The sequence below is a fragment of the Protopterus annectens genome, chromosome 10.part0 (genome assembly GCF_019279795.1).
Source record: "Protopterus annectens isolate FY-2018-M chromosome 10.part0, PAN1.0, whole genome shotgun sequence".
In the NCBI taxonomy this organism is placed as follows: Eukaryota; Metazoa; Chordata; order Ceratodontiformes; family Protopteridae; genus Protopterus; species Protopterus annectens.
In genome coordinates this window covers 143,169,439-143,197,244 of record NC_056744.1, presented here as the reverse complement: position 1 = coordinate 143,197,244, position 27,806 = coordinate 143,169,439, and the positions used below count along the sequence as shown (strand labels likewise).

Genomic DNA, 27,806 nt, shown 5'->3' with positions numbered 1-27,806 from the left:
GGGGTGCCCCAACCACAGCAGGTTGCCTTACCCTGATATTTTGCAACAGGTCTGTCAAACCAACAAAAGCTAGTACAACAGTCTTGTGTATTTAATAAACCAGATGGGTAATAAGTCATAATTTATATCTCCTTTAAAATTCAAATATATCTCTGGTTATACTAACAGTGTTTTATCAAGCAACAGGCTTCACAATTCCATTAAATATTTTACCACTGATATAGTAATCCTGGCTTAGTTAAACTCTGCTAGTGAACATTTAGCCCACTAAAATGAACATAACCTACCTTATGTACTTGCAATACTCATGGCTGCAAGGGGGCCCCCTTAGTCATCCTTGATTGTGTGTGGGGGCCTCACAAAAGCTGCTGCTGGTTGGGGAAAAAATAAGGAGAAAAAAATGTATTAATTTCCTGATTATGCTCTTTAACATGAACAGGTCTGTGATAGGACGCTGTTAGAATAAAGCTGATAATGAACATAGGCAAGGTAAGCACTAGAGAGATCAGCAATTCAATTAAAAAGTTAATAGTATAATACCTTTTTCATCAGCTTTCATTTTTCGGTCAAATAAATATAAAACTCTGATGTCTGGATTTATGGACTATAATCCTGGATGATTTACAAGCAAATCAAACTTTTTACAAAGGATAGAGCAAAACTATGAGAAAAATCAGGGAAGGTAAATAAAAGTGACTTACTCCTGCTGCTGTTTGGCAACTGCTAAACGGCAGTCACTGATCTTGTGTGACAATACTAGTGTTGCACAGTATATTTCTGTTTGTTGAAGTAAGTACAAAACTAGTAGTGTGCGTGGGGGGGGATGGATTGTGTGGTTATTACGTCTTTAATTGCCATCACAGTCAAACCTTACAGGTGTGCACATGAGGTTATACCTTGTGTTTGGGCTGAGGACAGTGTGTTCATTCTTTTCTTTTGCTTTTCTGACAGACCTCAGAGGTGTACAAAGAAGGTTGCTATAAATGTGTGCGGGGACAGTGTACTGTCTAGGAGCAACAAAGTTGTTATTTTTTCACTTTCCTCACAATCACACTTCAGGCATGTCTGCAGGTAGCTGCCTTTGACAGTTTAGGTTGAGGAATGAGGAGGCATGCTATGTATATGTATGTCAGCATTCACTTGAAATACATGACTGTAGAAATTTGAACTTCTGTCTTCATCCCAGTCTAACACCAGAAGGATTCACAGGCAGTCTTTTTTGGGGGTTAAGGAGGAAGGCAGTTCCAAGATAGGACCTATATATCCAGACAACAATTGGCTTGTTAGTTTATTGTGAGTCACTATTTTATCATCTTTGAACATTAAGCCTTTGGTACAACCTGGATTAAAAAGTTGGGAAAATGCTCTAAATGTATTTCAGAACATGCATTAACCCAGTGCGTCTGGTGGCTCTGGTTTAACTGAGTTATTTCCTAAATGGTTATTACTGTACTTACTTGGTCAGGAAAGGTGTGTTGAAAGGATGCAAGGCAAATTAAAGCTGAACAGCAACACAATTAATTTCCTTAATCAAAATTTCTGTTCAAGCCATGATTGGATGAAAAGGTTGTGTAAAAAGAAAAAAAAATTTAAATGCACTTCAGAGCATATAGGAAGATAAGCCTTCTTGAAAAAGTTGAAGAGTAAAGCACAATTTGAGAAAAGGAAGAAAACATTAATGTGCATAGCACGGGAAGCCCAAGATGGAGGGAGGGGCGATTGGAGGAAGAGTGGATGGTTTCGTTTGTGTGTGTTGGGTGGCTGAAACAGTAGGCCTAGGATGCCAATTCACCCAAGTCCAGACCTGTACACAGAGTTCCTGCAATGTATCATTATTGCAACTAAATTCCAGTATCTGTAAATGTCCCTTTGTGAGATGGGCCAACATAGTGTGGTACACAGGCCTATTGTAATTAAGAGCACTGTAGCTACAGGTCAGTCAATTTGCAGTATGAACTAAAAGGTTGCTTAGGAGGGGTATGAACGATAGGGTGATACATAGATTGGAAGTGCCTAGGGGGCCCCCAGCTTGACATCTGCTGGGGGCCCCCAAAATGCTAACATCGGCCCTGTATGTAGAAATATTAGACCAAACACAGTTTAAAAAATGCAATTAAATTAAAAATGACTAAAAACAAGTGCAGAAGGAGTGTATTAGGTAGAATGTGGTAAAGAGATGGGACTGGGGGGAGTGTCCAGATTAAATCTACAGTGGGACGGGCAACTGCAGAAGCCACCAAAGTTAAACAACAAACCACAGATAGGGTGGGTGGGTGGGCCAAAACACTTTTGGCAGAGATCAATGCCCTTTCAACAGAGATACATGTACCCCTTCTCAGCTTATAGCTTAGGAAGAAGGACAAAGCCATGAGTGAGACATGGCATCCTACATATAACAATTATATCCGAACCCTGAACCCTTTATAACCACTTATCTTGCTAAGTATGATTTTGACTGGTGGGATTGTATTTAATTGATAAACACAGTGCACTGCAAAATTGAATGATTTTGCATGATGACGTTTTATTTGTAGAAAAAAACAGCAAGTACAAAATATTTAATTTTCTTGTTCACTTTATTTCAAAATGAAAAACATTGGAAATATATTCCCCTTATTATTGAAAATGTACAGAAAAAATGACAAGTGTTATGCATAAAAACACCACTCACTTTTTAAATGCTTAAATGCTAACCAGTTTTTGCGCTAATGGTACTCTGCTATTGTATTTTGCTTTAAATTTAATTTACATTAGCTCCTTAAGACATGCAGTAATGACTTGTGCATTACTCTTTGTTCAATGCTAAGAAAATGCAAAATATATATGTATGAAATATACTACTCATATTATTGAGATCTGAATTATGAATGACATTTACTATTAGTAAACTCTGTTATGTTGTCATTGTAGTCATTTACACTTATAAAAAATACAAAAAAAGTTTCATTCTTTATTTGCACCTCATACACACAAAAACAATAGTATAAAAACAGTCCAAATCAGTCATCTTGAAAAATGTTTTTGTGTAAAGATTTTTGTGCCTTTTAGCAGTATACTTTTAGTCCATTGATTTTGACATAGTTTTTAATTTATCTGACTTTAGATACAGTGAATACTGATGCTAAACATAAAAATCATGTATCTTGCAGAAAATGAAATGCATAAATGATGTTTATTTAAAAAAGTATAACATATTTGTGGATGGTAGGAATGTGGCAGCAGTGCAATGAGGAGGTGATAAGCTCTCCAATGGAGCATGAATTTCAAATAATTATATTAATAAAAATGTAAATGATTTTAATGAAATATTAATATACAAATAGTTTAAAACACGTTACTCTAAATAAATATATATTAATCATTACTGTTCAGCACTGGCAGAAATTGCTAAAAATTTAAATACAATTTCATTGTTAGCCACAAGTAGTCATTTCAAAAACAAAACTTTATTTGTGACATAAGTATCCAAGATGGAGTGTTTAGTAAACAAAAGTCCTCAGACTAAATCTTTGTATCAGATAAATATGACAAATAATATGCTCAAAACTTTTTTTTTTTACCGTAGTCTGGGATGACCTTCAGAGGATTATATAAAAGAAATTAACTTCTGTCATTCCATACATAGGTATATATATATATATATATATATATATATATATATATATATATATATATATATATACACACACACACACACACACACACACACACACACACACACACACACACACACACACACACAGTGTGGGGGCTTGTCCCCCCCCACCAAAAAGTTGTTTAAAGGAGAAGAGTGATCTTTGAGATTCTGTCTTTTCTTTGGTTTTCAGTCTCTTTTTTTCTGGCTTGTTGACACTCAGTATTTTGAATGTAGACATTTCAATAGGGCAACAGTTTAAGCACTTGATGGTACAGGGAAGTAGGATAGACGTGTCATGAGGAGGTGGGGATGGCATGCCATCTTAGCATGTTGCCTGCCTTTCCCTGGGATGATAAAGAGCTGTGGCTGAGTGTCATGAGGAGGTGGGGATGGCATGCCATCTTAGCATGTAGCATGCATTTCCCTGGGATGATGCAGAGCTGTGGCTGTCATGAGGAGTTGGGGATGGCATGCCATCTTAGCATGTTGCATGCCTTTCCCTGGGATGAGACAGAGCTGTGGCTGAGTGTCATGAGGATGTGGGGAGGGCATGCCATCTTTTCTCTGGGATGATACAGAGCTGTGGCTGAGTGTCATGAGGAGGTGGGGATGGCATGCCATCTTAGCATGTTGCATGCCTTTCCCTGGGATGAGACAGAGCTGTGGCTGAGTGTCATGAGGATGTGGGGAGGGCATGCCATCTTTTCCCTGGGATGATACAGAGCTGTGGCTGAGTGTCATTAGGTTGTGGGGGTGACATGCCATCTTAGCATTTTGCATGCTTTTCCCTGGGATGATAATAAAGTGTACTGTATCTGGTGTAACTGGTCTGTACAGGAAAAACACTGCTCAGCAGCAGTATGATGCTGCACCATGAGACTTCCATCTACCTATTGGTGCTGAACATGCATTGAAGTTACTTTTGGAGAGGCATGTTAAGGGTTTGGTAGACCTAGTGTAAAACAAGAGGCCCTGACAGCAGCTGATAGCCAGCTGCAGGGAGCAAAAATGCTGCCAAATATTAATTATAAACAAGAATAACAAACTTCACTATTTTCAACTGCACTCTCTCTTCTGTTTCTAAAATTAATGGTAAAGCCCAAGACCATCAAAGGCAGTCTAAAATACAAATAGGAGAAATTGAATAAAGGCCTTTGAACTCAACCTGCCCCAGGTGAAAGCCCTTCTTAGAGATTTAATACTAAAACAATGTTCCTCATATCTTTGGTATTATAATGCAATAGTTTCATACATTTTCAGCTGTGCACATTTAAATGTTGTTGTGTCTTTTGGCTTTTCCTGGTTAGGGGTTGCCACAGCAGAACTCTGGTCTGCTAATGATTGGCAGTAGATTTTTACGTACCGAGTTGCCAGCCCTGACGCACAACCTTCAACGAAGGTACGCCCATTCATGCATGTCTCCACACAGAAGACACTTTAGCTGAGAATTGAACAGGACAACGTCTTACTGTGAGGTGACAATGCTACCGCAGCACCACCACCGCAGTTAGCTGTGCACATTTAAATAAATATATGAATTACTGTCTACGCTCTAAATCTATACTTATTTCTGAGCAAAGCACTTCTTCCTAAAATATTCTTCTGATACCACTCAACATAATTATGTTAAGTTAATGATTTAGCTTTTCAGTCTAATTTTCCATACTATTTCTAAATTCAAATGAACTATATATAGATTAAGCATTAATCTGACAAAACACTATACAGCAGTGTAATAAAGTTGTGTCTCTAGAGCTTATGATTCATCATAAGCGTGTGTAATACAAGACTTGCTTTGTTAAAGTACATATTGTTACTTCCAGCAACAGAGGTTAGCATTAATGACTCAAAACTCCACCTCATAAACATAACATGAAAATGACATTAAGTTATATAAGATCTAATAAATTAAACTGATACTCTAACATTAAAATGGATGCACAAAATGCCTCATATTGGAAACATTCCATGCAACATTGAAAACATGATTAATTTATTTATTTTTGTTGATAGAAGTCTTAACCCTTTGGCTGTCTGTTCAAGTTTTTTATTACTTTATTGGTTTAATTCTCTGGTTATGATGACAAAGTCTGAATGTGCTGAACCCTTTCTCAGTGGAGGCCTGGGAATGAAGTTCCATTAATATGACAGTTCCAATTTTGGTTTTATATATTTTCTGTTGTAAATAAATGCATCAGTCTAATGAAATACATAATATATAAACTTCAAAGGCCAGAACAGATAAACATATAGAATATGCATATTATGTGGCATACAGAAGTTAGACAAAAGGCTAGGACACCAAACAACAAGATAGATTTGCACAAGCAAAGCAGAATGCATTTTCATGTTTGGTAATAATACCTCACCATTTTAAATGGTTTCTTAGAATCCGTTGACACTAGTAAGTGCATATGATACAGTAATGTTGCCGGTGCAATGCAGATAAAATATCTTGTGCTACAGATGGGATACGTAGATTTGATTTATCTAGGACTCTGTGTCGCACTCCATACAGAGTATTTACCAGTCAGAGATTATCTTCTTCTTCTTTATAGTTACATCAACACATTAACTTAAACCACTGCTGTCTCCCCTTCCTTCCTTCAATATAAATCTTTCATGTGGTGACCTTGTTGATTCTGCACCAGCCCCTTTACCTTTAACACTACAAACTTGTCACAGGAGTACTTCAGTAAAAGAGGACCATGCCCTCCCCCCGATCCATAAGCTTTGGAAATCTTCCCAAGGGTTATTAATTCAGCAGTGAACAATACGATGAAAAGTACAATTGTATTTTGAACTTTCCAAAATATGTTGATCTTTATTTCATGTATTTATTTGTTAATGGGGTTGGTGAGTTGATCTACTAACTTTTTCCAGGCAACGAGTTTAACATGGCGAGACAGCTTTAAAAAAAGCAACGGAGATTCTCTGTTGTTTTTTAAAAGCTGTCTCGCTATGTTAAACGAGTTTAACATAGCAAGACAGTGTGAAAAAATCAACAGAGATCTTGCTTTCTCCGTTGCTTTTGCCCACAGCTCTGATGTACTGCGTAGGCATACGCATGCGCAGTACATCAGAACTGCTGCAGAATACCAGACAGCTGCGGAAGGGCAGCAAGGAGGCATTATACAATGCCATTATTTAAGAAAGGTAATTATATATTTTTTAAAATAATGTCATTGTATAATAGCAATAACCCACTTCTGGGTGTGGGTAATACTGGATTTACCCATGGTTGTCTTTGTTTGGCCACTCAGGATTTGCCCTCATGACCAAACCACACCAACCGTGGGTAAATCCAGCATTACCCACACCCATGCGTGGGTTATTGCTATATTAATCTATGAACCTAAAACAGGTGCATGCAGCTTCCTCAAGCAGACTTGTTTAAATTTGATATTAAATGATTTTAGCGTCTTTTAGTTTTTTATTTTACTTGGTAGTTTGTTCCATGTAACTGGGCCCAATTTGGAGAAGGGGCATTCTTCATTGGGGGTCTGACTACAGTAGGTCTTCATCTTCATTACTTCTTAGTGAGTATGTTTGCTCCCTTAATGGCTGTACTCTTTTTAATGGAGGGCAGTATCCCAAGTGTATTGTTTTGTATAACAAGGCACTAGTTAAGGGAGTAGCTCTGAAAGAAATAGCTGTTTGATAGCCTTGACTACTTTGCAATGATGTTTTCTAGGATCAGCTAAGGTTACATCTTTGCATGTCATAGCTTTGAGGGGCTGAATCTTGTGTGTTTCCTAGAAAGACTGGAAAATTGTGACCATGCTCAAATTTTGTCATAAGAATAGTTCTTACCATGGCAGCCTAGTGGCAGCCGAGATGAGATTTGAAATAGAATAGCATAGTTTTAGTTGGAATAATACCTTTGTGGTAATTCTGTGTTTGTAGTAAGTCTGAGGCATTGGTTTAAAACAAGACTGAGGTACTTCTGTTCTGGGACTTTTAGAATGATGTTGCTATTAGAGTCTGTAAGTGTTAATAGCTGTAAGGATGATAACTTTCTTTGAGTGGAGAACCTCACAGAGTTAGTTTTCTTGGGATAAATGAGCAGTGTGTTTCACACTGCACAGCTGCAGAATTCTAAGAACTTGGACTGAAGTTTTTTTGAAGGTCATTATAAGACCTGTTTAATTCAAATAGCAGGATGTTATCTGAGTATAGGGTGAGATGTGGAGAAAGCAGATAAACACTGAGGTCTTTAATGAACAGGAAAAGTAGGAGGGGGCCTAGTACAGATCCTTGTGGCACCCAATGCTCATAACTGCTGGTGATGTGAGGTTGCTTTTGGCATGAACTTGGAATGGTCTAGCTTTTAGGTAATTTTTTAGAATCAATGCAATACATTTCACCAAAGTGTAGCTTTGCTAGCTTTCTAAGTAGGAATGTGTGATTAACTGTTTTGAATGCTCTGGTCATATCAACAAATACTCCAGCTGTAATGTACCCATCATTAATGCTGTTATTAATGATATTTGTAGGAGTTTTTAAGGCAGTTGTAATGCTGAAAATGTGGCAAAATCCATGTTATCGATCACAAGGCAAATCATAACTATATATATGTTTGTATAATTGTATAGTATTTTTTTTTCAAATATTTTAGTGACTGGATATTTTAGGTGTCTAGGTGCTGAGCAATTTGGAAGTGGCATGATGACAGAGGGTTTAAATAAAGGAAATGAAGGAAGGGGGACAATACCTGTGTTAGTGAGATATTAAAGATGTGTATAAGGAATTTTCCATTTTTTCTGCAACTAGGTTTAGGAATGTAGGGTGGAGCTTAATAAATTATCTCCTTTGAGTTTTGTTTGAATAGTAGGGATTTATCTTCAGTAGCTCTTTTGGCTAAAAAAAAAAAAATTGGCTGCAAAAGAAGCTAGTGGGTAGAGTTGTAATTGAGATATAACTTTTTCCAGTGTCAAAGTTATTTGTCATGGTAGGGAATTTCTTGATAATTTCATTTAGTGAAGAAAGAAGAGATTGTCTGTAGCTGTCTAGGGAGTTTGGATTTATTGGTAGCTATGGTACTATTAAGATTTCTATTAACTTATTTGATTTCTTTCCAGAATAGGTTAGGTTCTGAGAGGCAGGCATGTTGTTTTTGCCTTAGATATAAGGCTTTAACACTGTTGGTTGTTATTTTGACAGTTTTTCTAGTCAAGGAAAAAGAAAATATATTTTTGCTAATGTGTTGTTAAATGGGCCAGTTTGGTATATGTTGTGGTCCAATCAATGCATCTTTTTGTGATTTGATTTGTAATTGTTTATGCTGTGGAGAAGGTCTAACAATTAGAAACCGATTGCATACCTCTCAACTGCCCAGATTTTCCCAGAATGTCCATATTTTTGGCTCATATTTTTGGCCTGTTTCTCATAAAATTGTGGTTTTCTGGCATATCACTGGCAAATCATTGAGGACTGGAGTTAGAAAATAATAACAGACAGTTGAGTTTCAGACTTCATATCCTTTAGAAAATTCATGCTAAGGCAAAACCTGTTAGTCTATCAACCATCTAAATTTGTAAGAAATATATTTAAAAAGTGTCCCTATTTTGGGCCTTTGCCACACCATTATTTGGGGCTTTGTTCATATTTCTTGCTCTAAGAGATTGAGAAATATCACTGCTTGGGCAGTGGTCACATAGACTGTTTGGGATTATGTCTATATTTAGGCACTCTACTTTCTATCTTCAGGCTGGCATAGATCTTATATAGGTAGGTGGGGCTTTCTGGCTGGACCACCTTCATGAAGATTGCTTCTGTCAGGACAATTAGTGCTCTGGCTTCAGCCATACAAAACTGTATTGCTAGTGGAAGAAACAACCAAAGATAGAATGAGCAAATGGTCCTCTTGTACCACTGATATCCTGGTGTCCAGGTGGGAATAGCATCTGTCTTGCCTGGAAAGGGAAAACTGCTGAGCCCTAAAAGTTGGGCTGGCTATCAGCCCTACTACAATAGACACATCTAGAGTAATTAATGAAATGATGAAAATACTTGAACAACTGCAGTTATGGTAAGTTCCTAACATAGTAAGTATTTACCATGCAGTTTGCATTAACAATACATTCACATGCAAATGTCCAGTTTCAGTGTGCTACTCCATACATTATCTAACTTCATTTTACTAGTCATCTCTCTCCTATAGTACTGCTTCTACTTTAGTCTATCATCCTCTTTACACTCTAAGATGCTTTATTATTCCCTAGAACATTCTTTTTATACATAGATTTTTTTTATCTTCTCTCAATATGTAAATACAAATCTCTTGCTTTCTCTTGGTTATTTTATTTAAATATTGTACCATGTATAACTAACTTATGGCTCAGTTCTAAAGCAAATATTATCACAATAGCTGTAAGGCTAGCTGTGCTTTATTAATTATGACAATATGTACATTGGAAAACTATAAGAACTCTGCTTTGTAGCACATATCTTATGAAAGCATGCAACATTTCAACTGCTCTGTTTATCCATCATTGTTTCTTTCTTTGAAATCCTTTAGCAGAACATTTTCTCAGCTTCTCGCTGTAAATGGGCCCTGCCTGCTTGGGCTAACTAGTCAACAAAGCATTAATGAACACATGTGGACTTCCTAATCCTTGCCACTCTACCTACCTGCACTAAGCAGGATCTTCAGAATAGGAGAGCATGCTTCCTTCCCCATCATAGCTCTCAACATTTTAGCTCCAGAAAATCAGACTAAGCCAAAAATTATCAAGAGCAAATGCCTCAGATTAGGGGAATTTAAGTACTGATGATAAAGTTGAATATTGATAGAATAAAAGGATACGAATTAACATATTACTTCTGACATAAATAAAGCCTCTAACTATGACTAACACAATTTCTTGTGTGTAGTCAACCAGCTTTTCTGGAAGAAAAATAATTTTATGGGGAATGGATCAAAATTCTGTGTCCAAACTGGGGTTGTTCCTAAAAATCAAAGATAGTTGAGAGGTATATTTCCCCAAGAAGAAAGGTGCGTATATTCACTGGATGTTTGGCTCTGCTCCTTTATCCCTGTGCTTTTCCTATCTCGTATGGTTTAGCTGACATCCTGCACTTCATCTAAGAGCACCTCCTGCCCATCATGTTTTACTGTATTAGTATTAGCTGTTCATTTACACATTAGAGATACCACAATAGATTTTATGGCAATTTACACCTGGCACAAAATACAATGCTGAGTTTATGAATGCTCATAGAATATGTACTCTGAGAGAATGCATATAACAAACTATGCCAATAAAACTTGTAACACAAATATGATTTTGAAGCATAGCTCTGGTTTGCTGAATATTTAAAAGAAGAAAGGAAAAACTGGCAGAGAAAAATAGAAAGTCAAAATATACCTAAGCCGTAATGTTGTCATTTCTAGCAAGCGTAGTATGTAGCACATCAGGCAAAGATGTGTCATTTTTATATATTGTCAGCTCATTTGCAAGTTAGATGCCATGATAATTCATGTCTACACAGCTTCCAACTAATGTGCATATGGAAATTATTTGGCAAATGTGTGAGCTGGACCAGGTTTTATGTGACAACAAGAATCCTGCACTTTGTGACTTTTGAATAAACACTGATAATGCAGCTTCAGGAACAATGCCCACAATACCAGATGATGAGGCAATATGAAATGTTCTGAGTGTATTACTGACTCTAGTAATGACAGAATGTCAACTGACAGCTGCCAAAAAGCAGCAATCAGACATTGACAAAAATGTGAAAATAATACACATACATATTAAGCACCAGATTTTCAGAGCTACCACATACTTGCACGTCTGAAAGTCCAGCAATGACCTGCACAGAAACTATCTCCACACAATGATACCACCTTACTGTGGCTGTTTCTGTACCCATTAGCAGTCATACAACACAGACTAACTAGTATTCTTAAACATGCACACTGACTGGGCAAATCAAACAGCAGGCCCCTTATTAAACAAGTACTTTTCTTATTATGGTAAAACTTTTCATTCAAATAATGAACCTCATTGTCTTATCTGAAGAAGTTTAAATACTGTGATGATGTGAGATATTGCCATCTACACAAGGGAGAATAGGGCAGTGCATGTATAACATATGCCAGCATAGTTAGCTGGAGTTTTGTAAATAGTTTTGTGATGTTTGACTATCACGCTGATTTTCTACAGATGCTTGTGTTGAAAATGTGTCAACAGTGTTGTTATAATTGATTGAATGTTTCTGGTTAAACGGAGAGTTCTGGAAGAAGGAGTGGAGGTTTTTGATGTTGCCCTATGGCTTTCAGATACTGCAACAGATCATAGCAAGACTCTGAGTGTGTGTTGTGCCAGAGTCAGGTGATCAAATGTAATGTCAATCCATAACCAGCCTGAGAGGATGGAATAATGGAACTATCGCAGCAGTTTGTTTTATTATGTTTTGTTTGGAACCTGATTTAAAGATATATGTCACTTATTACAGTTCAGTTAATTGTTCTGTTCAGTGTAATTAGAATTTCATCACCTTGCATTGTGGAAATAAGCATCTTATTATGTAAGCTTGCCTTGTTGTATTAATTAATTTAGCTAGGGAAAAGTTATTATTTATACAGTCAGGAAATACAGTGAGATTAGTTAAGTATTCTTTTTCCTGCATCTGTTTGAATCTATCCAACTGTGTTATTTTTATTTCTCCTGTGACTGAAACTCTGGTGTTTATTGTACTTAGATATTTAGTATTATATTTTATTATTTATTACTAAATATTTTTATACCTTGTATTGTGGCTGGTCTTTTAGAGAGTAATTTTAACATCTTGAGAGCACTTTTGGTTATTTTAGTGATGCCATGGCCACTCCAAAAAGCTTTGCTGCTGTGGTTCACTCTACCATTTATATTAGTATTGATTTTACTCAGTATAATTGGATAAACTAGTAAGAGCCTGAGAGTTGTTGGCAGGTGCATAGTTACCTTATAGTCTGAGCAGAAGGGGTACAGCTATTAAATCTGTACCAGCCTTTTCCAGGAGTGTGTGTGAGTAAAAATCAAAATGATTTTGTGTGGATGTGTCAGCTACTTGGAACTGGGACACAGTGCTCCAAAATGAGTCTTTTCTGGGACCTGGAGAGATAGAGAGTCCAGTTGCAGGTCTGTAGCATGTTTCCTGTGTGCTCTTGGGGGAAATTATGCTTGATACAGAGAGCTGCATCTGACAAATACTGTGTAAATGCATTCCTATTCTTTGTGACTGTCTTTCACCAGTGTCAGTGATGAGGACTGTGACTCATTGATTACTGGCCTGGGGTAGAGAGGCCATCACATATTGGTGTCAGAGCAGTAGGATGTTAATTGAACTTCAGTAGCCTGTGGACAGTTGTCACTGAAGGTGACAGTCGCAAGTTAAACATACAGAGTTCCATTTTCAAAACAGTTTTATTTATTTTTGTTAGTTTAGTTTAGTCAGGGAAAGCAGGCAAAGATGTCAGCAGGGGATTATGGTAAACTGGAAAAGAGCCAACTGGCCAAGGTTTGCAAAGCCAAAGGACTGGTGCATGATAACTGGACTAAAGAGAAAATTATTTCAGCCTTAATCGCAACTGCAGTGCAGACTGGTGGCCAGGAGGACAACTAGTATGGTGATGGAGATGTGCAGACTTCAGAAATAGGACAGTTCATCTTTTCCTCAGAGTACTTAAAAATCCATCTGGAGTTAGAGACTTGAATTGGAGGCTGAAGAAAAGGAGAAGCAACATCAGTATGTGTTGGAGGCCAGATGTTTGGAGGCTCTTATAAAGGAGAAGCAGTCTCAGCATGAACTGGAGGCCAAAGGGTTGGAGACCGAAGAGAGACTGTGACATTTGGAGATAGAAGAAAATGAGAGACTGTGGTAATTGGAGGCTGAAGAAAAAGAGAAGCAGCAACAACACAAGAGGGAGATGTTGACTCTTTGTCAGGGTCATGGAGGTAATGGAGAAGGGAATAAGTGTACCCTAGAAATAATAATGGTCAGTAAATATATTCCACAATTTGGATAGGGGGATGACTTTGATAGTTTTAGTCATATATTTGAAAGAGTATGTAAACAGTATAATGTTGACCAGGAGCTCTGGGTACGGTTCCTACCCCTTACTCCATGGTAAAGTTGTAACTGCTGTTTCTAAATTGTCTGATACTGATTGTTTAAACTATGATAAAGTGAAACAACGTTTATTGAACTGTTATAAGTTAACACCTGAAGCTTACAGAAAAAAAGTTTTGTGAGCATAGACACAAGGCAGATGAAAGTGTATGTGATTATATTGCTGAGTTAAGCACTTATTTTCATAGGTGGGTGGGTGGGTGTCAGGTCACCACTTTTGAAAGTCTGGCAGACCTTTTGGTGAGGGAACAAGCCCTTAATACTTTGCCTGGGGACATGAGAATTTGGTTGGCACACCACGAGTGTAACTCTGCAGATAAGCTGGGGAGAAAAGGAGATGTCTACTTAGCAAGCAGGGCATCACTGCACAAGAATAGCACAGCCAGTGCTGCAATGGATATAAGGGAACCCATGGTGGGCAGCCTAAATTACCCCAACAGAGTCTGCCAGTAACAGGGAAGCCACTAGTTCAGGTGCATAGCCAGGATCAGGGGTTAGATGTTTTAAATGTAACCAGAATGGCCATGTAGCATACAAATGTCCACTGAAACAAGGTAGGGAACAAAAGATGAAGGAGCCACCAAATAGGATTAACAGCGTATCAGTAAGTTATCTGGAGCCAACAGGGATACCAAACTATCACCAGAGTTTGTATCCTATCCTAGTCGATGGAAGACAGACCACTGCTAAGAGAGACACAGCCTCTGACATAACTATTATGAAGCCTGCAGTGGTTAAAGAGGAGCAGTACTTGCTTGGGCAGTCCACTCCAATCAGAGCTTTAGGAAGGATTTCATTCCAAATACCTTTGGCCAGGGTTCACCCTGACTGGGATGGTCTAAAAGGAAACAAGCAGGTAGCTGTGTTTGAGGATATTCCCACAGATGTCTTGATAGGGAATGATTTTGGTAATGCAGTACCTTATGTGCATGCAGTTAAATGCAGTCAGACTTGGAGACAGGCATGTAGGTCTGGTAGCCTAGGGAGACCAAGACAGACCCCACACCTGAAGCTAGGGCTGGTGATGTGGTTATTTCAGGGAGGGAGTTGCCTTGTAGCTATGGATGTTGTGGGGCCTCTGAGTACCCCAGGATCCACAGGGAAGAAGTATATCTTGATTGTAGTAAATTATGCTATTAGATACCCTGAGGCAGTGGCTCTGTCCTCCATCAAGGCAGAGAAGATGGCAAATACTTTGTTAGAGATTTTAAGCAGGGTAGGTCTCCTGAGAGAAATACTAACTGATGTAGGTGCCAATTTCATGTCAGATCTGCTGGCTTGTCTGTGGAAGTGTTGTGGGGTGAAGCACCCTACCCCTACCATCCCCAGACTAATGGTCTTGTGGAGAGGTTAAACTCTACACTAAAGACCATGCTTCAGGCATTTACAGAACCAGTTTAAGAAAGAGTGGGGCATATATTTGCTCCTTCTATTGCTTGTATCAGGAGTAGTACCCCAGGTATCCACAAGTTTTTCACCCTTTGAGTTGCTGCATCAGCATAGGGTGAGGAGGCCTTTAGATTTGATTTGTGATGAGTGTGTGTGGGGGGGGGGGGTTGAGTGTGAATCCCACAAGGAGTCTTTTGTGGCATATGTCCTAAACCTCAGGTCAAGGGTTAAGGAGCTCATGAGCTTGGCCCAGGAGAATCTAGCAGGAGTCCAACATCAGAAAAAAGTCTGGTATGACAGGAATGCTCAAGCCTGAGAGTATGTTGTGGGACAGCAGGTTGTGGTGCTCATTCCTGTCAGACACAGTAAGCCGCAGGGATCTCGGGAGAAGCCCTTCAAAGTGGTAAGGAAGGTCAGTAATGTTAATTATATGGTAAACCTGCTAGGCAAGAGGTAGGGGCACAAATTGTAGTATGTTAACGTAATGAAGCCTCAGCATGAATGGAAGGTCCTGGGCAGACTGCAATGGACAGGTTTGGCTATTAAGCCCAGTGAGTGTCAGATGGGTATGGCAGAGGTCTCCTAACTGGGACATAGAGTGGGTAGTGATAAGATGAGGCCAGAACCTGCCAAAGTGGAAGCCATTCAGGCATGGCCTGCCCCTGTTACCAAAAATCAGGTGAGGGCATTCTTGGGGTCAGCAGGGTATGATAGAATGTTTTTCCCAATATAGTACAATAGCTGCTCTCTTCACAGACCTGACAAGGAAAAGCAGGCCAGATAAGGTAGTGTGGACCCCAGCCTGCAAATAGGCATTCCAAAAGCTTAAAGGGGCTTTGGGAGGACTCCCTGTGTTAACCAGTCCAGATTACAGCAATGCCACTGCAGATGGACTCTCAAGACAGGGTGTAAGTTAAGGTGTTCCCAGACAGGCCCATTTCTCTCAAGCAACATTTTTCCAAGGTCACTTGAAAAAAATAGCTTGAGTCTTCAAAGGGGGGAGAGATGTGATGATGTAAGATATTGCCATCTCTGCCAGGAAGAATAGGGCAGTGCATGTGGAACATATGCCAGCATAGTTAGCTGGAGTTTTGTAAATAGCTTTGTGTTATTTGACTATCACACTGACTTTTACAGATGCTTTTGTTGAAAATGTATCAGCAATGTTGTTACAACTGACTGAATGTTTATGTTTAAACGAGGAGTTCTGGAGGGCAGGAGTGGAAGTTTTTGAGGTTGTTCTATGGCTTTTAGATACTGCAACAGATCTTAGCAAGGCTCTGTGTGTTGTGCCAGAGTTAGGTGATCACATGTGATGTCATTCCATAACCAGCACTGGGAGGATAGAACTCTCACAGCAGTTTGTTTTGTTTTCTTTGGAACCTGATACAAAGGACTATGTCAATTATCACAGTTCAGTTAGTTGTTCAGTTCAGTTTGATTAATAAAAGCTCATCACCTTGCCTTGTGAAAGTAAGTATCTCAGCATCTGATCTTGCCTTGCTGCATTAAGTTAGCTAGTGAACAGTTATGCTTTAGACAGTCAAGAAATACAGTGATATTAGTTAAGTATTGTTTTTATGCATCTGTTTGAATCTGTCCAAACATGTTAGTTTTATTTCTCCTGTGGTTGAAACTCTGGTGTTTATTGTACTTAGATATCTAATATTCTCATGTTTTCTATTTTATTGTTTATTATTGAATATTTGTTATACCTTTCATTGTGGCTGGTCTTTTAGAAAATACTTTTACCATCTTGAGAGTACTTGTGCTTATTTTAGTGAAGCCATGGACACTCCAAAAAGGCTTGCTGCTTTGGTTACACTCTACCATTTATATTAGAATTGATTTTACTCAGTATAATTGGAAAACCTTGTAAGAGCCTGAGAGTAGTTGACTGGTGGCAGCGTAGTTACCTTATAGTTTGGGCAGAAGGGGTACAGCTAGGAGATCTGTACCAGCCTTTCCCAGGAGTGTGTGTGTGTGTGTGTGTGTGTGTGTGTGTGTGTGTGTGTGTGTGTGTGTGTGTGTGTGTGTGTGTGTGTGTGTGTGTGTGCAGTAGAAGCGTGAAATTCAAACATCTCTGGTGTGCAAGGGCTCCCCCCCTGCTTTTATGTAGTAGAGAGCTTGTGTTTGTGTGTGGGGAGGATGATGTGTGTGTGTGTGTGTGTGTGTGTGTGTGTGTGTGTGTGTGTGTGTGTGTGTGTGTGTGTGTGTGTGCAGTAGAAGTGCGAAATTCAAAATCTCCAGTGTGCAGGATTTTGAATTTCACGGTTCTGTGTTTTCGTGGTTTTAAAAATTCGACTTTATAGCTTTGAAATACTGAATTTCGATATTTCAGTATTTCAAGGATATAAAGTGAATCCATATATATATATATATATATATATATATATATATATATATATATATATATATATATATATATATATATATATATATATATATATATATATATATATATATATATATATATATATATATATATATATATATATATATACATGTATATACATATAGACAGACAGATAAATATATAGCTGTATATATATATATATATATATATATATATATATATATATATAGAGAGAGAGAGAGAAATACAGACACTCACAACTATTGCATGTAACAATCTTGACTAACAAAGCATTGTGTAGTTATACTGTGACAGTGTTTCATGTTTTACTGTATATGTATGGGAACTTGAGAAATAGGGAAATAGTGACGTTTTAGGAAATATCTGACTATCTAACACATACATTACTGCCACATATCAAAATATGCATAGTACAGCATATCCTGTTATCAAAGTATTTCAAAATATGATAAAAATCTAGTTACGTGTATGTAAAATAATACATTTTACAGTAGTAGCAAACTTTCACAAAAATCCATTTATCCACAACCCTTTTTTTCCATTTTGTAGATGGGGTTGGGGTGTCACTTGAACAATGATAATCATATAGAGTCAAGGTTCACACCACCAGGTGGCCTTTCCTGACACAGTTGTTCTTCCATAGCACACACTCACATGCACACTTATACCTATGGCCACTGTGGTGTCTAATCCACCTACTGCATGAATTTAGAATCTGAGAGCAAACTAGAGTATGTGGAGAAAACCTAAATGAACACAGGAGGGACAGAACTCCACACAGGAGGCACCCCAGACAAGAATTGAACCAGAAAACGTGTTGCTGTGAGGCAACATTGCTATCTGCTCCACCATTATACTGCCCATTGGTATTTGATAAACCTGTTTCCTTGATTTTTCATGTGCTAAGTCTGCTGTGCCTACCATGGGTTTTACCCAACATACTATTCATATTTAGTGAGCCTCATTTGTACAGAGATGTTGTAAAATTATACTATTTTATTTGAAGTTACCTAGAACTTTGCTAAGGTGAGCATCTATCATACCTTTGAAGATGGCACATAAAACTTCTAGCAGTTGTCAAGATACTTTGGTAGCAGAAGCAGGTTGACAGTAAACACTGAACATGTAAACACATTTGCTGCTGTGGATGGCTAAAGGTAGTGAGGGAAGGTACCTGTAAGATTTTCTATTGAATATGACACATACAGATTCAGATTAAATGCAGACATTTGGTTACTAGTCTTACTGACATACATGAAACATGACATGCATATTCTATGCCATTTCTGTGTTATGGCAACTGTTGGCTAGAGATTGTTTGTGGGTTTGTCATATTATTATATGTTTTACCGTAGATGAGATGCCTTTAAATTTGTTTTCAGTGTGATGCTGCATATCTTTCTCACTGCTTATTATACAGCTCTACTACTACTGCTGAATGGACTGTGCTCTCAGCTGGTCTACTAAGATTTTTTTCATTATGCTAATTAGCCAGCTGTTGCCTTCAAAGGCTGAAATGTCGATACCCTTTTAGTATTCCTCTTCAACACTGCTCCAGCGTTTTAGAATCTGTCACAGTATGCTTTTTCCAGCAGGCTAATTAACATGTAATAGTAAGTTACCTTTCATCTGTGCAAGGCTTGAAATGCATTCATTCCAATACACCTCCTTGCCCCATTTCAAAAGCATAAAAGGGTACTTCAGGAATGTACATCATAGTTACTGTTACATTTGTGAAGTGGCTGGATGCAAGTGATCACAGGTCTCATGACTCAGAGTGGCACATTAGGCTTGTATCAAAGTTTTCATTGCCTGGATTTGTTGCTTACTTTATATTTTATAATAAAAGAGAAATAAACATTTTGCTCTCTTCCCCTGTCTGCCATTTCTTGGGGATACCCCATTATATAATTGCAGAAAATAGGTGCATGACCTCATTTGCCTAGTATTGAAATACATAAAGACTGAGTTAGAGAATATATGAATTAGTAAAAGTATCTAATATTAAAAGTGAGCATATTTAAAATAACAGCAAACTGTTTTAAGTTACAAAACTGAGAAAGTTGATAGAGGGTGTTGCCATGTCCTGTTTACATGACAAATTATGATAGCATGGGCAGTTGCAATCTACTGTTTAATTTTGTTCATGTAACACACTAATTAATGTTTTTATATTGCAAGTTTTTCTGTTTCTCTTGGCTTAATGCAAGGTATGTACGCTACAAAGAAATTACTTTTTCTTTCACTTTTGAGTGCATTTTGTTTTATACTGACAATAGTGACAAAAGGCATGGAGCTAAACTACCAGTGTATTTTTGAGGGATACGTAATGGAGAGTAGAGTACTATTCTCCATTGCATGACTCATATTGTAAGCATTTGAAAACTTTCCTGACTGGCATATCCAGAAAATAGCTAATCAAATAATTATGACAAAATTCATTTCTTTATAGGGCGGATGTCCCAACAAAGCTGCGAGTTGAACGTTGGCAGTTTAATTTCAGTGAGCTGATTAGAGACCCAAAAGGGAGGCAGAGTTTTCAACAATTCTTAAAGAAAGAATTCAGTGGTATGTCTAATGTGACTTTTCCAGTTTGTTTCTTTACAGTGATATTATGCTTTTATACTGTGGTGCTTAATACTTCTAAAAGAGCATTATCAGCTTCTCCGGGGGTCAGTTTTCCAAATAGCACATTAAATCTAGTGTAGAACTCACAGACATCTTGCAAAGTATGCAGGCAGACAGCACTTCATAATTACTCTTTTTCTCTCTGTTCCTTATTCCCTACGTATTATCACGAGTACAGTTTTTGTCTTATTCCTCTGGTACTCAAACTGCTACCAGTAGCCCTTTCTACTAGAAGGCCCTCAGTCACTTAGCATATAATCATGTTTGTAACATTACCCTACTCAAATGTGGGCTGTGTACCCATCCTAACCTTCTCCATGTCACTCTTCATCTTGTAACCCATTTTCAATCCACTTTAAATCTTGTACATTAAACTCCATGCAGTTCTTGGACCAGTACTCATTTGTCATTGCTAATTACAGTTCTATCCTGTAGTCAGAATATAAACATTCATTTTGTTCATCCCATCTCTATTCCTCTTGATAGTTAAAGTTAATAAAAGGGGAATGCAAGGGTTTCTGGGTGAGTAAAAGTATTGCTGACTTTGTCCGTTATGATACTGGAAATGGCTTTAGAACAGTAAGTGGTACCTTTAAGTATTAGCAGCTCTGTGTGGTACTGAGTATGATACTGGGAATGGCTTCAGGAGAAGAGTAAGTGGTAAAGTAAGTGGTACCATTAAGTATTAGCAGCTCTGTGTGGTACTGAGTATCATACTGAAAATGGCTGCAGGAGAAGAGTAAGTGGTACCATTAAGTACTAGCAGCTCTGTGTGGTACTGCGTATGATACTGGGAATGGCTTCAGGAGAAGAGTAAGTGATACCGTTAAGTATTAGCAGCTCTGTGTGGTATTGAGTATGATATTGGGAATGGCTTCATGAGAAGAGTAAGTAGTACCATTAAGTATTAGCATCTCTGTGTAGTACTGAGTATCATACTGAAAATGGCTGCAGGAGAAGAGTAAGTGGTACCATTAAGTACTAGCAGCTCTGTGTGGTACTGAGTATGATACTGGGAATGGCTTCAGGAGAAGAGTAAGTGGTACTGTTAAGTATTAGCAGCTCTGTGTGGTACTGCGTATGATACTGGGAATGGCTTCAGGAGAAGAATAAGTGGTACCATTAAGTACTAGCAGCTCTGTGTAGTACTGAGTATCATACTGGGAATGGTTTCAGGAGAAGAGTAAGTGTTACTATTAAGTATTAGCATCTCTGTGTAGTACTGAGTATCATACTGAAAATGGCTTCAAGAGAAGAGTAAGTGGTGCCATTAAGTACTAGCAGCTCTGTGCAGTACTGAGTATGATACTGGGAATGGTTTCAGGAGAAGAGTAAGTGGTACCATTAAGTACTAGCAGCTCTGTGCAGTACTGAGTATTACTTCAGAGTTTCCACATGTACTTGAAAAAGGCCTTATGACTGCTCTTAAAAGAGGTGGCTATTTTTAGTTTAGAAATTGCCTTACACTTTCTAATGGTGCATTTGAGATCTTTGCCAACTAGTTTTAGACTTTGATTATGACAGAAGGAAGTGGATTTATTATTTATGGCAAGTAGTTTTTTTCCTCTTATTACAAAGTGATTGTATCCATAAATTTCACACTTTACTTGTGACAGAGACACAACACAAAGGTTCCTAGAATTCAAAAACTCAAATGCAATGGAAACTGGTCACCATTCCCACAAAGAGAGGACAAATATACTAGACCCTGATCATCACAAACATGGGGAATGAAAAATGCACCACACGGAAGTATATCCCTCTCTGGTAGATCATAAACCATAATACTGGAAATCCACATCCCCACCCCCCCCCCCACCACACAAACAAGAAAACAAAAAAAAACTCAAAAGCACTTTTTAAGACTGAAATGGTGAAATGGTAAGGCCCTGGGCCCTGGGGAAACCACAACCCACACTGCACAATGCCTTTGCCTTTGCAAATGCCTTCTAAACTTCAAGACCTTCAAATCCATGGATCATGCAATCCCAAATAAACCCATTCCATTCCCCCCGGCCGTCTGGGTGGACCCAGCCATAAAACCCAGCCTAACACAGGAGGAGGAAGCTACAGAGAACAGACTAAAAGGCAGAAAGGAGGCCCATCTCTGATCAGTACTAGCAAAAAAACTAAAATCAAAATAAAATCATCCAAGGCCAACTTTGAAGAAAAAAAAAAAAAAGAAAACAAATCAAGGACACAAGGCCTTCTTTAGCTATGTTAGAAACCTGTGGAAAAAAAACTCCCAGAGCTCAGTTAATAATCAAAATGAAACAAATACACTGAACTGAACATTGCCAACATTCTGGCAGAGAGCAGCAGTCAGTGCAATTCCCTCCTCTCCTCCAAGGAGAAATAACTATCCAGAGTGTAGCCTCCCCCCTCCTAATAGATCAGCAGCCCAGCCGCCCTCTCTAAAGCTAAAAAAACAACACATCAATGGGACGACAGTGGTACCACTTCACAAAGGCGTGCTTTCCACGGACCCTGAAATTATTACCATACATAAGCAGCTGGTGCCTGGTCTGCAAAGGAGAGGATGATCATTATGGAACTCTCATAAGACATTGGGGATCTCAGACACATTGATCAATCCCCTTTTGTTTTTTTGTCAAAGGCAGATCCCTGCTTTTGAACTTTTGAAACTTTTTTGAAAACAGTCACTAAGGCCATTGATGGTAAGGCAGTTCACACACAGCCCTTACTGACCTTTTGCTTTTGACACAACACCTTCCCGCTCATCATCATCAGAGACAAACACCAATGTAATGTAAAATATGCTGATGTCAAGATGGGTTGCAAAACTACTTCAGGACAGAACCCACTGGGGGGTGGTAGAGCTATGTATGTCAGACTCTAAGCCAGTCCCGGTGTCCGTGTCCCACAGGGTCCAGTCCTGGGACCCTCTTGGCATTTATTTTTTTCCGTACAGGCAAACATAGGGAGGATGTGGCTGACAAAGTTAGAAGATGACAAACTGGGCGCCATAATTGATACTCCAGCGACAACAAACATCCTTCAGAGGCCTCATAGAAGCGGATGATAGAAGCTGCCTTAAGAGCCATGCCCAATGATGTAGAAAAAATGTCATACCTACCAAACAAAACACCCACTAACCACAACAAGGGTACCCACATAGGTAAACACAGTAATGGAGTAATAATCAGGGACCTGGGGCGGGGTAATCAGGACCCCTGTTGACACTCATGCCATTAACAACATTTGACAAGACAACTATATTGCCCACCTTATCATGAAGGGTTTCACATCATGGAGGGGCAGATCCATCTTCTCTCATCATCATTCTCTCAATGATTGCCCAAGAGGATAAAGGGTCTTAAACATATGCATATGCTGCCCGACTGAAAAAAACCCCAGCTCTCAGTCATACATACCCTACTACTCAGAGGTGATCTGACGACGGCCCAAAGGTCCAATGTCCAATCCGGGATGACATGCAGAGACTTAAACCTCAACACAGAAATAAATAGACGGGCTGGGAGGACAGATTCGAAATCTGAGTGGATGGGAGATCGTAGTTTTTACGGGGGGTCATCTCTGTGTCACTTACTAGAGAGAGGCACAGTAAAAACCCTGCCCTAGGGCAGATAGCCTAGTATGAACCTATGAACCTATGAACCTAAGTCTTATTTCAGTAGTTTTTTCCCACATGAGTAGAATTCAAAGGAATATGTGGCAGATTTGTCATTGTTGTTGACTCAAGTGGTAGCATTTGAATTTTTCTAGGTTGTCAGTAAATGATAAAAGGTTGACTCTTGAGTAGTCCCTGAACACTGTGGAATTTGGAGACATGCCCGAGAAGATAATGGTTTGGTGTTCAGACTTAATCAGAAGGGATGTGATTCACAGTGGGTGCTGTTTAGGAAATAATTGTGAAGACAAGATCAAGAAAATTAAGGACAGTCTGATCCAGGGAACTGAAATGTACAAGTGTAAGAATCATTCTGCAAACCTGTTATTGGTATATGTATCTGCCAGTTCATGGAGGGAGAGGTAATTAAAGTCTTCTAAGTTTGTTATATTAGGTTTAACAGGAATAATCTACAATTGATTTGAATAATATATCATGGTCAGCAGTGATCATTGATAAAGAGTTATAATAAACAGTAAATGTATAGTTAATAATTTATAATAATAGTTTAATTATAGTTTATTGTTAATCTTGTTTGGTGTCACCAATATTTCCAGGTAAACTAGGCTGGTGTTGTGCTGAGTATGCTGTGAGGTAATATGATTACAGTTGAATAACTCTATTCCAATGCACTTCCCAGTAGGTCTGGACAAACAATAACTGCTATAAAATGGAGAGAGTGCTAGCAATACATTGAAACCGTATTTATGTGGCTACACAAACATGCATGTGTTTCAAGGTCAGAAAGGTCTCAAGTTGCGGTATGCTTTTTAGACTCTTACCATTTAGCCACTTTAATGTAAGGCCAGTTAGAAATTGCTATGTTACTATATGCAGAACCTGGACTCGGCCAAAAAACTTCTTTGGGTGCAACAAGTACTCTAGCCAGTATGGAAAAGCCCTAAGGAAGATGTCCAGTGCATCCCTGGTGAAGCAGGCTAGCCTGTCTACCATTGCCTCCCTTGCAGATTTGTATTGGATTTCACTGGAAGGATACTGGTTTGAGTTTTTAAAGTCAGTTATTTTATCTTTCAACTGGGTCATCATTCTTGGAAGTTGAATGATATTGCGCAAGACAAAGTATCTTTCTTGACTCAGATAAATGCATAGAAAGCTCAACTATGTCTTTCTTCATCCCCTTTAGAGTAGAGGATCTTCAGTTATTTACTTCCATGTGGATAACTACAAAATCATGTATGTATTTAGGGAAGTAAAGAGATCTAAGGGACCTTGCCACACTATGCAGCTTGGTGGTGAGAGATACCTATCACAAGGGACAGTGATTTACAGATCTCAAAAAATTGAAATTCCATTTAGTGAATTACCTGCACTTTTTCAGTGTAATTTCTGGTCTTTACCAAAATTTTATTATAATGTTCTAGTGTATTTATAAAAATGCAAATGTTAAAGTAGATTATGTAAAAAGAATACTGAAACTAAGTTAAAACTATTATAAGTAGTTAATATCAGCAGAAATGCTTTGTGTGGTGTATGAGTGGTCTGGTATAAAAATGTCAAATTCCATACAATCCCACGCTATCTGAATATCCAGGCAGTCTAAATTTGGGCTTTATCAGCATTTTCCTCAGAAAAATAGAAAATCATGGTATCTGGGTTTCATCCTATCCTTGGCCAGTTTGGTGAGAGGGTATCTATGTATCTGATGACAAAGTCATCTATAAATAGAACAGTTCAAAATAAGACTCCATTAATTTCTGAAGACTTGTAATTATATAAAAAACTCATAAAAATGTATTACACATAACATATTGGCCCAATTCCATTCAAATTGCTTATTACAGCATCCATGATACTAGAAAAAGTGCTGTCAAATCTTGCAGAAAAATGATTTAAAGTTTATAAAGCCTACATTGTTGCTCATAACACATTACATGGCATGTTCTTCCTAGTTTTGCACCATAATAAACAAAATTTGTCATTCCCTAGAAGCAGTCCTTGTAAAATATGTACTTCACATGCCTCTCAACCTGGAAACATCAAATATCTGGACAAAGGCCCATGAAAAGTAGGTACAACTGGACAAAAATGGGGGTGCTGATTAACATAAAATTTGCATACACAATCGTGTAACCCAACCCACTTCAATGGTATTGTGGGATATCAATATGAAGTTTGAAGTCACTAAATAATAACAAATAATGGTAGACATTTGAATTTCAGACTTCATATCCCTCAGAAAATACATAATAATGCAAAGCCTGTTATTCTAAAACTATCTGAGTTTACAGGAGCAATATTTAAAATCTGTCCATATTTTTGGACCTTTGCCCCACCATTATTTTTAGCTTTGTCCAGGTTTCTTGCTTTGAGAGATTGAGAGGCATGCTCCCATTACTTTTAGCTTTGTCCAGATTTCCTGTGCTAAGAGGTTGAGAGGTATGGATGCCTCACTTGGGCATTTGAGAAGAAAAGGTGACAATCATAGTACCAAATTACATACATGACTACAGTCTATCATTTCACCCTACCATTGGCATAAGATGCCTGTCATCATCATGTCACCCATGCAACGTTTTCTAAACTGTGTTTCTTAGCTATTGACCTCTGATCTTTAGAATCAGGGACAAAACCAAAACAAATAGATAATAAGGCTAGAAATCAGGGATACTTGTAAACATTGATACTCTTTATGTCACTTAAAGAGTAAGAATTGAATTAATACTTTTTTCTCAGTACTATTAATATTCTGAACAGAACCTCTTGTGCATTTTCCATCCTTGTGTTTCTTTCAGCTTTGCAATTTTGGGAAAGACAGATAAAAACCTTGAAGCAAAGGAGAAAATACAATTGCTAGGTAATGTTACCTGGTACAAGTCACAGAAAGCAGGTGATCTTCCATTACAAACAAAGATTACAAGCATTTGCAGCACACCTGACCTCTAGCTCTACCTATCTCTTTGTTTTACATCATGCCCAGAGAGTAAAGGCTGTTAAAAGCCTTTGTACATACAGGAATTCCTCAAATCATGTACTAAACAACATGTAGGAGGAGTTTGTCCCAACTTCTAACCATTGTGCTGCCACACATAAGTTTGCACACTTTCCTAATTTCCATGTACAGTCACCAGCATCTTGTTTTTACCACATAAATAACAACAACAACTGGGGACTAAGCAGATGGCAACTTTTACTTTCAGTATCTGTTGCCAATAAGCAGATTCTTCAGGTAAAGGAAAGATCACTTGTATATATAAACAAATCCTTCATGGATACACAAAAAGTGAAAACCAACTCAGCAATTCAGTTGCACTGTGCCACTTGCTACCCTTTCCCCCTTCGAAAAGTCTCATGCTCTCATTTTGTTACTTAGTGGGTATGGGGCACAGTCAACTCCACCCCATTCACATCAAGTTATTTACTGTTTCTGTGCTACTACATTTCCCCCCAAAGTTAGAGGCTCACCATTTTCTGACAGTGGTTTTGCTACTGAGCATACCTCTCAACTTCTTAAAGTGAGAAGTTTGGACAAAACCATAAATAATGGGGGGAGAAAAGCCCCAAAATAGGAACAATTTTTTAAATACTGTCTTTCAAACTTTGAAAGTTGATAGAAGAACAGGTTCTTCATTAGCATGAATTTTGTGAAGGGTGTGAAGTCTGAAACTCAAATGTATTTCATTATTTTCTGGCTTTAATCCTCAATGATTTGTCAATATGCCAGAAAACAACAATTTTATGAGAAACAAACCAAAAATGTGAGGCAAAAATCTAGACATTCTACAAAAGCCTAGCCAGTTGAGAGGGATGCTAGGAGAAAGAGTGATGTTAAGCACTATAAATCCATTTCATCACAAATGAAGGACAAAATTATTTCCATACTTTTTACCATGCAAAAGAAATTTAACTTTCACAAGTCCATTATTTAACCCATGCAGTTGTATACTTGTGCAGAATTACAGCTACAAAATACAGCTGCATCACTTTGCACCCCACGTCAAAATAAACCCGAGAATAAGCAGTACTTACTGCATGGCAATACA

The 27,806-nt window shown here is 38.1% G+C and overlaps 1 protein-coding gene across 1 annotated transcript in view; it reads left to right on the top strand.

Moving 5' to 3' along the window:
- The window catches only part of RGS9 (regulator of G protein signaling 9), a 1,872,571-nt gene that overhangs the window by 1,664,672 nt on the left and 180,093 nt on the right, over positions 1-27,806 (top strand). Inside the window, exon 13 of the mRNA XM_044085112.1 lies at positions 19,978-20,093. Within this exon, the coding sequence (XP_043941047.1) occupies positions 19,978-20,093 (116 nt within the window). The remainder of the gene's footprint in view (positions 1-19,977; positions 20,094-27,806) is intronic.